At 36.7% G+C, this 12,257-nt stretch overlaps 1 protein-coding gene across 1 annotated transcript; it reads right to left on the bottom strand.

Annotated features, from left to right (window-relative positions):
- Positions 1-3,576: 3,576 nt before the first annotated feature.
- LOC127087129 (monofunctional riboflavin biosynthesis protein RIBA 3, chloroplastic) lies at positions 3,577-6,271 on the bottom strand. The gene is made up of 6 exons (XM_051027987.1): positions 5,790-6,271; positions 5,477-5,698; positions 5,048-5,373; positions 4,719-4,848; positions 4,334-4,630; positions 3,577-4,173 (listed from the first exon to the last, which is right to left on the bottom strand). The coding sequence occupies exons 1-6, from the start codon at positions 6,132-6,134 to the stop codon at positions 3,982-3,984; spliced, it is 1,512 nt and encodes a 503-aa protein (XP_050883944.1). The 5' UTR covers positions 6,135-6,271; the 3' UTR covers positions 3,577-3,981.
- Positions 6,272-12,257: the final 5,986 nt, after the last annotated feature.

Below are 12,257 nucleotides of genomic sequence, written 5' to 3'. Positions count from 1 at the left end.
CTGTTTATGTGTGAATTTTTGTGGAATTAATTGAATTGATTTGATATGCTTTTGAGTGAGATAGTTCTGTTTGGTCATTTGAAGTTGCAAATTTCATGATTGATGTTAAATTGTGCATGAAATGATAATGGCGATTGATATGAGCATGGGACCAATTGCAATTGCTTTTAATTTGTTTGAATGTGATTTTGGTTGGTTTGCACTTGCTGTTTTGATTTTTTTTATCCCTTTTGGACCCTAGGCTTGGCCTAGTGGCCTTGTTTCTCACATTTGGTGTGGATTTTCAGGATGAAATGCACAATGCTTAAGGAGATTGCTTCAAGGCAATTTGAATTGAGTTTGGTTGATGTTTATAAACTAACTTGACTTTGTTTTGTAGGGATTGATGCTTGAGCTTGAGCTTATAGCTTGCACTTGTGTGCATTAACTTGTGTTGTCTGTATAGATTGACATTTGCTGTTTATTGTTGGTTTGTCTGAGTATTGATGATACTTGATTGATTTCAGGTACATTTAGTCGCTTACAGTTCTTTAAGAACTTGCTTGCTGCTGCTTGGTTTTTAAACCATTTGAGGTAGGACTTCTATTCTTCATGTAGTCTGGAAGACCTGGCCTGTTACTTGGCCAGGCAACTGTCTGAAGTCCTCCTTAAGAGGCGATGTTTGTGGTTGTTTACATTTGTGCCAAGCAGGTAAAGACCTCTATGATGCAATTGGTGGATCAAAGGGATATGCAATCTATCCCCCACTATTCTGTTGAGTCGTCCCTCTGCTCACACGGCTGTGTGTTGATGCATTGGGACACAAACCCAAGATCTTGTGCTGTTGCACAATCGAGTCAGAGTCTTGAGCGTAGAAGGGTCCCTCCATTCTGGACCCACGCTCCTTTGTCCGAAGCTCTCCCTGACCAGGGATAAGAGCTGTGAAGTCTTATCTTCACTCACCTTTCATCTGCTTCACCTTAGCCCCTCAATGGCAAGGTTAAGAGCAAAATACTACCCTTGTACAGATGACTTGCTTTTGCAGTCTTACCCTCTGATTGAGCCCCATTTGTGTGCATATAGTGTGTGCTACTTGTGAATGCTTGATTTACTGTTTGCTTGTGAATAGGATAGGCTGGCTCCCTGTGCCAGTTAGCTAGAAACCTTGACTTAGGGACAATCTCGCATGATAACATCTAGGCTCGAGTTAGTCTCCCTAGTTGTGTTTCCCTCTGTCATCTGGCTAGGCTAGTCCTGTGTCCCTTCGTAGGGGAACTACGTCGCCCTGATCCTCATACCAGATGAGGTACGTAGGCAGGAGATGAGCAGATCTCTCCGGGCGCCTGTGTCTTTGTTTTATGTTGTTGTGTGCTTGGAAGCTGATGTAAGTCCATCGAGTGGCATTCGGGTTCCAGTGTTTGTGTGTGTTTTGGTTCGGATGCTGATGTAAGTCCAGTAATTGGCATTCAGGCTCCACGTTTGCCCTTGTCTGTGTGGTTTCGTGTGCGTGTTAGCCGAGCTACGAATGCTCTGATTCTTCTTCGTCCGAGAGGATACGTATGCATAGGATGCGACATCCTAGCGAGCATGTGTTTTCCCCCTTTGGTTGAACTACTTTGACTCTGATGTCTATGCTTGATAGACTAAGTAGGCCCAAGATGCGATATCCTGCCGAGTCATGTTTCCTTGTGTCTCTTTCAGCCTGTGTAGATGATTGTTTGAGCAGTGTTTTAGCAACCATTTTCCTTCCTATTGTGCGTGGATCCCGTCGAGTACGACGGATGCGTAGGGGTGCTAATACCTTCCCTTCGCATAACCGACTCCCGATCCCATTCTCTTTGGTCGCGAGACCATGCTTTTTCCAGGTTTACTCTGAGCGTTTCCTTTCCCTCTTTTGGGATAAATAACGCACGGTGGCGGCTCTGTTGTTCTTGTTTCCCGCCGGTTTTTCGCGTAATGCGACAACCATTAGATGAAGAGATCTATGTCACACAACCTCCAAGTTTTGTGAAAAAAGGGAAAGAAAAAATGGTGTATAGGTTGCACAGAGCCCTCTATGGCCTCAAACAGAAACCAATGGCATGGAACAAGAAAATTGACTCATACTTGGTGGAATTGGGTTTTACCAAATGTGGATATGAATATGTTGTATATTTGCAGTCAAAAGAAGGTGACATAACAATCATGTGTATGTATGTTGGTGATTTGTTGGTCACAAGAATCAATATTAAAGATCTGGACAAGTTCAAGCAGCTGATGATGAAGGAATTTGAAATGCCACATTTGGGAGATCTATAAGAATTGGAAGATAATTGGAAGATGTATGATTTTACATCAAAGGAAGTATGCTAAAGAAGTTCATAAGAAATTCAACATGCTTGAATCTAGCCCCGCAACTTCACCTATTGAAGCAAACTTTAAACTTGAGAAGAATAAAGATGAGGATAAGGTCAATGAAACCCTGTTTAAGCAGATAGTAGACTCATTGAGATACCTTTGCAATAACAGATCGGACATAGGCTTTGTAGTTGGCTTGATAAGCAGATACATGGATGATCCAAAGGTATCACACATGAAAGTTGTAAAGAGAATTCTAAGGTACCTAAATGGAACCATGAATTGTGATCTCTTATTTCCTACAAACACATGTGATGATGATGCAATAATCACATGCTATTCAGACTCAGATTGGTGTGGAGATAGCTTTGATAGAAGGAGTACAATAGGCTATTTTTTTAAAGATTTTTGGAGCACCAATCTCATGGTGCTCAAGGAACTAACCCATTATGGCATTGTCTTCATGTGAAGCTGAATACATAAGAGGATCTTATGCAACATGCGAAGTAACATGGATTGAATCAATGCTGAAGGAATTAAAGGTTACAGTTAGAAAATCACTTGTTCTTCAATTGGATAACAGGTCAGCTATCAACTTGGCAAGGAATTTTGTTCTTCATGGCAGGAGCAAGCACATAAAAGTCATGTTTCATTTCATGAGGGAGTAGCTGACTCAAGGAAAGCTTGAAGTAAGACATTGTTCAAGTGAATCTCAACTGATTAACATTTTCACCAAAAAATTGAAAGTTGACAGATTTTTGCCTCTTAAGCAAAAGTTAGGAGCGGTTCAATTCAATAGTTAGATTGTTTTGATGTTTTGTTGTAATACTTAGAATAGATTATAAGGTGGTACGTTGTTAGTTAATCCGTTTAAGGAAGTTAGAAGGTGGTTAGTTAGTTAGTAGTTATTTGTGTCAGTTACTTGAATTACAAGACACACAATATTTGTATATAAGTGATGTGTTGAGTTTCATTTTGAACCAACTTCTCCGTTAATAATACAAACTCTTATCACACATGTCCAAGATATCTTATCCCACATCTTGTATATTCTCTCTTTCTCTTCACCAAATGAAGTTGCACTAACAATGTATACTCTATGGAAATCAGATCCAAATATGAATAATATACCGCCGCGATTCAACATATCCTATAAAATTGTATGGTTTGGATCTTGGTTGAGGTTATAAGAAACATAACGACCTAACCAAGGAAAACATAAGCAACCAAATGAATGGAAATGAAATGGAAACGAACACCTTATTATGAAGAGCCTGAAGATTTATTGCATTGCTTTACAAAAGATTTACACATTTATAGAGAAAATACATTTACTGTACCAGAGAATCAAAGTGCATAAAATCAGCCTAAACATTAGCTATGACAATTGGTACTGTTATCCATTGAGTAGCAATACATTTAGTAAACTGAATACAATTTCCTTTGAATCTATTTTTAACAGTATGCAAAGTTTTTATTCTTTTGTATTTATGTGTTACTATGCATGTGTTTGAAACAGCAACTCATAGAAGTTTAGCATCGTTGCTTCTGTGTTTTCAGCGTGAAAATGTCGTTTGGACTCGAGAAATTGCTTCCAAACGCAGTTCCAAAGACATGTAAATTTCGACTATTTACAATTGAGTCATTGAGTTCCTGTAATGATCCTTATATATCAGACCCATAAATATGACCCATTTTGGTCCTTTTTGTTTCTAAGTATCGCTTGTTTTGTTCCGTGATTGGTGTTAGCACAGGAACACGCCCTATCACTGCCAAACCATATCCTTTAAGACCAACAAACTTTGCTGGATTGTTTGTCATTAGCCTCATTGTTCGAACTCCAATATCCCTCAAAATCTGCACATTCATTATGATCTAGTTAAATGCAAGTGAAAACTATGAATACCGATGACACAGACACTATACACGACACGACACTGACACTGATACATGTCAGACACGATTTTGTTTAAAGGAATCAGTACTACAGAAAGTGAAAGTGATTGAAAAGTCTAACCTGAGCACCGATTCCATACTCACGAGCATCAACAGCTAAGCCCAAATCTAAGTTTGCTTGGACGGTATCACGACCTTGATCCTGCAAATTATAGGCTTTAAGTTTGTGACCTAACCCAATGCCTCTTCCTTCATGACCTCTAAGATAAACTAGTACTCCTCTTTCAGCTTCTTCAATTAACTCCATTGCTAAGTCTAGTTGGTTACCACAGTCGCACCGAGCTGATCCAAATATGTCTCCAGTTAAACATTCTGAATGTACTCGCACTAGAACATCTTGACCATCTCCGATGTTTCCCTACGTAACCAAAAAGAAACTATAATCGAGAAAATATAGTTCTGTGTTTTACATCCCAACAAACCATTTTCGTGAACAACTTTGTTACCTTTACAACAGCCACATGCTCAGTTCCATCTAACTTTGAACTATAACAATATGCTCGAAATAGACCCCATTTTGTTGGAAGATCAGAGACATAAGTTCTTTCAACTAGTTTCTCTCGCTTTCTCCGATACCTTGACATAAACAATTATTATGAATTAGTATTCTTATTAATTATGATCAATTGTTATTAAGCACAATTCATCTGATAAACGCGTATCCTAAACCCTAAACTCTAAATTCTAGACACTAAACACAAAGGAGTGGTTAAGATCGGTGAATGACGAACATGACAGAAAATGCAGGACAGAACTAGTTTCCAAGATTGCTTACCTTATCAAATCAGTTATAGAGACAATTGGTAAATTACACTCCAATGCTAAGCTTCTCAAACCGGGCAAAGACGCCATATTTCCATCCTCAACATCAACAAGAGCAGTGAGAACAGAAAATGGAGGCAATCCAGCCAATGTAACTAAATCGACAGAAGCCTCGGTATGACCGGCTCTTCTAAGAACTCCGCCATTTCTATACTTGAGAGGAAAAACATGACCTGGTTTTCTCAAATCCTCTGGTTTAGACTCCGGAGATGATAGAACAAGTATTGTTTTTGCCCTATCCGCAGCCGATACACCGGTGGAAGTTCCATATTTTGCATCCTACAACATTTATTTCAAATATATAAACCAGATACATCGATTATTCAACGAATCTAAAATGCAAACTTTTCTTATAAATAAGATCGGACGGAGTACTAGTTACCACTGTGATAGTGAAAGTAGGGGCAGATGAATCCTCTTCTTCAGTCTCTGGTGACATCAGAGGAAGATTCAATCTTCGAAGATCTTGTTCTTTCATGCCAACAGAAATTATTCCTGATCCATGTTTAATCATAAAAGCCACATTCTTGGTACTAATTAGCGATGCAGCCTTTATAAGATTTCCTTCAATATTGCTGTTTTCATCGTCAACAACTACTACAAACTGAAAACAGAAAAAACTTGAAAAATTGCTCAATGTCGAGATATATATGTTGACGTATCAGTGTCGTGTCTATAACAAACTTGCAACTAACCTTTCCTTCGCGTAATGCGTTAAGGGCATGCTCAATGGAAGAGTATCCTTTAGAAGGACAATCCGGATCACCTTCGGCTTCGCTCACAAAGAAATCATTATTTTCTTGTGTTATTTCACTATCAAAAGTTCCCAAGATTGCTCCATTTTCGTTTCTCTTCAAATCACTATCATCAAACATGTCTTCAACTCCAACTTTAGAGAATCCAACAGCATAAAAAGCCAAGTTTGTCACGTTGTTCTTCCATAGACCAAATCTCGCACTATGTGGAGTAGTGCATGAACGATGCAAGCTGTGGGTGATGACGTTGGAAATCAAAGGACGAGGGAATGAAGCAGAGTCCATAGGTAGAGAGGACTAGAAATTTTTATTCTTAGAAATTTGAGGAAAAAAATGTATTAACTAAAAGTTGGAAAAATAAGTACACCTCTTGTTGTGGATGTGATTCCAACATGAATCATTATCCATTATCGAATGTTTATTTTTCTGGTTGTACTTTAGTAACATGTAAGAACTAAGAACCACATTCTTTTGTATTTTGTTATTATTGTTGAGCTTAATAACAAGTGGTGTTGCATGATATAACGGAAACAGTTATGGTTCAATTTTTTATTTACCTTTTAGCTTAATTTTAGATTATCATACTTTTTCAAGAGAATCAAGATATATAATTTAAATTTAGTCATTGTTTATGTATACACTCTCACATGTATATGACTCTATTAACATTTTAATTTAGTTTATTTATATATATATATATATATATATATATATATATATATATATATATATATATATATATATATATATATATATATAAACCGTGTTAATAGTTAATAGAGATGTTAACCATTAAATCTCAACAACAACGACAAACAAGATCCATAAAATATTTAAACATTAAATTTCAAACATAACAACAACAATAAAAATAAACAAAATTAATAAAATCGCTAAATATTTAATCTCAACAATATTAAACATTTTATTGGACACAACAAAACAACAACAACTAACATTGCTAAGTTACATTCATGATTTCCTAACTAACATTAAACACTTCTAACAAACAATTAAAGATAAGAGATTACATTAAGGAACCAACCTTAAAAACTTTTTTCTGCTTTTGCAATAGAGAATAGTGTTGTACTTCATTATACTACTTTCATTATCATTGTTTTTATTACGTTAAGTTTGCATTTCAACACTTTGCATCCAAGATAGATCTTTAAGGCATTCACATTCTGATTGGTTGATGAGGGTTTCACGCAAATTATTGATGTTTCATGTAGATTGATGAGTTGACAATATCTTAAATGTTACTATATAAATGGATAATAAAGATTCATTACTTAATTTTTTTCGTCAAATTGGATAAAAAAATTCCCCTTATTAGAATATATACAAGACATGGTTACAACTAACTATAACTTACTATAGAAAGTTAATTAGCATGTGTAAAATTTAGTTAGGGCGAGTTACACTATATATACTAAATTCACACACTTGTACAATTCAACGATAGAAAATCAAGCATGAAGATCATGCTATTCTACCTTTCTCATGCATGAAGATCAACTTCAATATGGTATAAGTCTAAAGGGCCTCTATTCGCTGCAAAATCATCTTCATCATCTTCACCATAGGTGAAATTCAAAGCTTCAAAGAAGCTTCACCATCTTCATCATCTCCGTTTTCGTAAGAGAAAATTCAAAGCTTTAAAGAAGCTCCACCGAAAGGATTCTATAAATAGTTGAATTTCAGTTGCAAGTAGCTTCAAAGAAACATCAATGACAGATCCTGATTCGTCACTTTTTAACACTCAACCAATAACAATCTCATCTCAAACTGTTACTTCAACTAGGGCATTTTCAGGATCTACGAACATGTTTGTAGTGGTAAAACAAATCGAGGTAGGGGTTGTGGCAGGAAAAGCTACACTCCTGGTAACAAATAAACTTGTCAATTGTGTAACAAGTATGGTCACTCAGTAATTGAATGTTGACATAGGTTTGGCGAGTCCTTTGATCCCACATTAACCAAAACCCAAGCTCAAGAGTTCACACCAAATGAATCAGACACCGCATTAGTGAACCAACAAACTTAAGCATCAACATATGCACAAGCCAATACTTTCTTAGCACATCAAGAACAATTCCAAATTACTCAGGATCATAAAGCTCAGGCTTGATTTGCAGACTCAGGTGCATCACATCACATCGCTCCCTTTGCGTCTAACTTGCATATGAAATTGTCATGTAATGAACCTTAACATGTAGTAGTTGGTAATGGACATAGCATGTTAGTTCACTTTATCAGTCATATCAATGTAAAGCCTAAGTGCATGTCAAATACAATCTTACATCTAAATCATTTATTACATGTCCCTTAAATAAATAGAAATTTACTATCAGTTTCAAAGTTGTCTCAGGATAATGATGCATACTTTGAGTTTCATGCTAACAAGTGCTATGTGAAATCACACGCATCTAAGCTAATTCTTCTTGAAGGTTTTCTATATAGACGTAACTCGTACTGCTTCAACAATCTTGTTTCAGAAATCACATGCAATACCTTTACTCCTGAGTTACATCAAGAATCATCCTTTGTTAATAACACTACTACATTAGAGTGTGTTTCTAATAAAGCCTCATTATTGCATACTAGATTAGGTCATACAAACTCTAAGGTTATTCTCAATATGTTTCAAATTTGTAAGATATAATACAAGAATAAAGATTTAATTTTTCCTTGTAATTCATGTTGTCTTGGTAAATCTCATATATTACATGCTTCTTTGTCTAATACCACTTACAATCATGCTTTTGAAGTTGTTCATACTGACCTACAAGAGCCCTCTCCCCATCCTTAAAGTAATGGATACACTTAATATATATCTTTTGTTGATGTTTTTACCAAGTATACTTGGCTTTATTTACTTAAAACCAAAAGTGATGATCTTAATGCTTTCAAGGTTTTTCACAAGTATGTCACTACACAGTTCAACACAACAATCAAAGTTGTTCAATCTGAATTTGGATGAGAATTCAGGTCATTCACTTCTTATCTCAAGGATATTGGTATCATTCACAGGCTTACTTTCCCACATACTTCACATCTGAATGGAATTATGGAGAGAAAGCATAAACAAATAGTGTAAATGGGCTTATTCTACGTGCTCATGTTGCAATGCTGTTTACCGTGGAATTTGGCAAACAATCGCCACTCCTTCCATTACAGGGTTACTCGCAAGATCGACTAGATTGGTCCTAGAACATACATGCAAAATGTGTGCGATTGTGATATGCAACATTTTCATAAACGTTTGAGAACCTTGTTTTGCAATGATTCTTGAAATAAGTAAAGGTTTGAGATGTAAATTGTTTGATGAGTTTGGAACCACTTCAACTAACTACGGATGCAAGATAAATGAACAATCTAAATGAAATACTTTGATAAATAAAATGATGTTTGAACATGCATTTGCACTCGAATTCACTCTTTTCTCTCTTTGACACAAATACTTTGAGCAAGTAAGTTTTTCAATAGTTTCAACACATGGGTTTCCCTAAGTTACAATCCTTACTTATAGCAAAACGAGATAACTGCTTCCCAACGGGTCTTTCTTCCCTGCTTGACACGTTCTTATCTACATGCAAAGCTGGCTCCAAAAGTGCTTCCACGCGTCCCCTGTAACACCCCAAATATTGTTAGAGTAATTTAAATATTATTTAATATGATTATTGGAAGGTAAAAGGAATTATTAAATAATATCGGGAATTATTATTATTATTATTATTATTATAGGTGTTATTTATTTTAATAATAATTAAATAATAAAATAAATGGAATATGAAGAGTGGAAGGGTAAAAGTGGAAATTGGATAAAAGAGGCCAAAGTGAGGACTCAGGTTGTTTCACGTGTTTTGCCTCAGAGTCAGAGAAAGGGGGAAGAAACGCTGAAGAGAAAGAGAAGGAAGAGGAAAAGGCCAAAGATTGCTCAGAGCTTCCTTCAATCCAAAGAGGTAAGGGGTCTGAACCTTATTAAACAATAATATGCTGAAAATGGTGAAATATTGGATGAACGAAATTAGGATTTTAATCGAAGGAATTCGTAGAAATTATATGCAATGATGTTAGGACTTGTGAAATTGAATAGGGGACTATTGTATTAGATGATATGAGTGATTTTGTGTGAAATTTGGACTGTGGAAGGATGAATTTGGATAGATCTCGTAGCAGACAAAGCCATTGCAGATCTGGAAATCTGGTTTCTGGTCATACGCGTATGGCACTAGGCAATACGCGTATGAGATGGCTGGTACGCGTATGGCACTAGGCAATACGCGTATGGATGAGGAAGACGATGTTTTGAACGTGTTTTGGTCTCTGTTGGTACGCGTATGGGAAAGTGATACGCGTAGCATACGCGTATGGACATGGGTAATACGCGTATGGATTTGGTCAGGCGTGGGTAATACGCGTATGAGCATAGGCAATACGCGTATGGGCAGACTGTGGTCTTTCCGGGGCTGTTGTTGTGCAGTTTTGGTTGTTTAGGCTGAGCGGGGTAACTTAGCTGATGCATGGTATATGAGGGATCATTTCCCGTTGCTTTGAGTGGTATAGATATTAGTAGAGTGTGATAATACTGTGTTTGATTATGTGGCATGATGTGATATGCTTTTGGTGATAGGATGTGTTAATGATGATGATAACATGACTATATGATGCTGTTGTTGCTATGTTGATTATGATGCATGCTTGGTGTGCATGCATTCATGAAAGGCCGATGCCTAGTGATGAACGGACTGAGTTCCAATGATGTTGTTGACTCCGGGCTTGTTGAGAGGCTTGGTTCCTTGCGGGGAACTCGGATTCTATGGTGATGAATCTGGGAGTGGTGATCCTGTAGTTGGTCACAAAATGGGTATACCGAGTCGTGTTGAGTCATGCATGGGTGTGTGCATTGCATTTGATATGTTGTTTTGTTGATGTTCATGAATATGTTGATTATGATGATTATGATGAGCTGTGTTGGCATATGTGAAATATATTTATGTTTATATTTCTGTCTTTATATTATTATTTAATAATGTAATTCTCACCCCTTCTGCATGTGTTTATGTTCATCTATGATGAGCAATGTGCAGATAAAGAGGAGTAGCTATTGTTGAGGTTTGAAGAATAAGTGTAGAGTTATTCTACAGAGTCGAGTCAAATGCTCTGGTCATGTGACACCGGGGTTATGGGATTCGATAGATAATTGATTATTATTTACGTTGTTTATGATGACTAACATGTTGAGATGTTTTGTTGAGATAATGTTGAACCATTATTATGAATTGTTATATGATGAATGATAATATTAATGTTGTTGTCCGCTGCGAAGTTTTAATAAAATAAATAATATGTTTTATGTTGTGATGCGATAATTGTTATGTTGTAAGAAATGTAAACTCTTCTACATGTTGTACTCTGATAATCTATTTAAATATGTCGTTTGGGTAGAAGGGTGTTACATTAGTGGTATCAGAGCATGGTCAGTCCAGTCGAGTCATAATGTGATGTTTTCCCTGTTGGTCGATTAGTGTAAATGACACTGTCGATATTTAACGGTTGTAGTTGTGTCGTGCAGAGTATGGCTGGAGAAAATGACCGTGCGATTGCTGAGGCTTTGGCTGCTATGGCGCAGGCTATGCAGGCGCAGCAGAATCCGCCGGTCGACGAGTTTAGAAATTTGGGAAGGTTTCTGAAGAATAACCCTCCTACATTCAAGGGGCGCTATGATCCAGATGGTGCTCAGATTTGGCTGAAGGAAATTGAGAAGATTTTCCGGGTGATGACGTGTACTGAAGCACAGAAGGTGCAGTTTGGTACGCATATGTTATCTGAAGAGGCTGAAAACTGGTGGGATAACACTCGACAGAGGATTGAAGTACCAGGTGCTGAGATGACTTGGGAAAGGTTCAAGACGGCCTTTCTGGAGAAATATTTTCCTGCTGATGTGCGATGTAAGAAGGAGATGGAATTTCTGGGACTGAAGCAGGGTAACATGTCTGTTGCTGATTACGCTTCGAAGTTTGAGGAGCTGGTACAGTATTGTCCTCATTATAATAATGTTGATGCTGAGGAATCCAAGTGTGTCAAGTTTGAGAACGGGTTGCGTCCCGAGATCAAACAAGGCATTGGTTACCAGGAGATTCGTAGGTTTCCTACACTGGTTAACAAGTGCAGGATATTTGATGAAGATAGCAAGGCTAGGACTGCTCACTACAAGAGTCTTAGTGAGAAGAAGAATAAGGATCGTGGTAGTCCTTATGTGTAACACCCCGATTTAAAATAAGAGAATTATTTAATTAAGTTAATATTATGTTATTAATTTAATTAAATAAAGTTGAAATTTTAGGAATTATTATTATTATTATTATAGATGTTATTTATTTTAATAATAATTAAATAAATAAA

The sequence above is a fragment of the Lathyrus oleraceus genome, chromosome 5 (genome assembly GCF_024323335.1).
Source record: "Lathyrus oleraceus cultivar Zhongwan6 chromosome 5, CAAS_Psat_ZW6_1.0, whole genome shotgun sequence".
Taxonomy (NCBI): Eukaryota; Viridiplantae; Streptophyta; class Magnoliopsida; order Fabales; family Fabaceae; genus Lathyrus; species Lathyrus oleraceus.
The sequence above is the reverse complement of the archived record's forward strand: the minus strand, read 5'-3'. Positions and strand labels throughout refer to the sequence as shown.

Bases quoted from the DNA above. Each gene is read 5' to 3' on its own strand.
- LOC127087129 (XM_051027987.1), bottom strand. From the start codon at position 6,134: ATGGACTCTGCTTCATTCCCTCGTCCTTTGATTTCCAACGTCATCACC. The intron at 5,699-5,789 runs GTTAGTTGCAAG...TTCTGTTTTCAG, and splicing joins ACGCATTACGCGAAGGAAAG to TTTGTAGTAGTTGTTGACGA. The intron at 4,849-5,047 runs GTAAGCAATCTT...GTTTATGTCAAG, and splicing joins TCTATAACTGATTTGATAAG to GTATCGGAGAAAGCGAGAGA.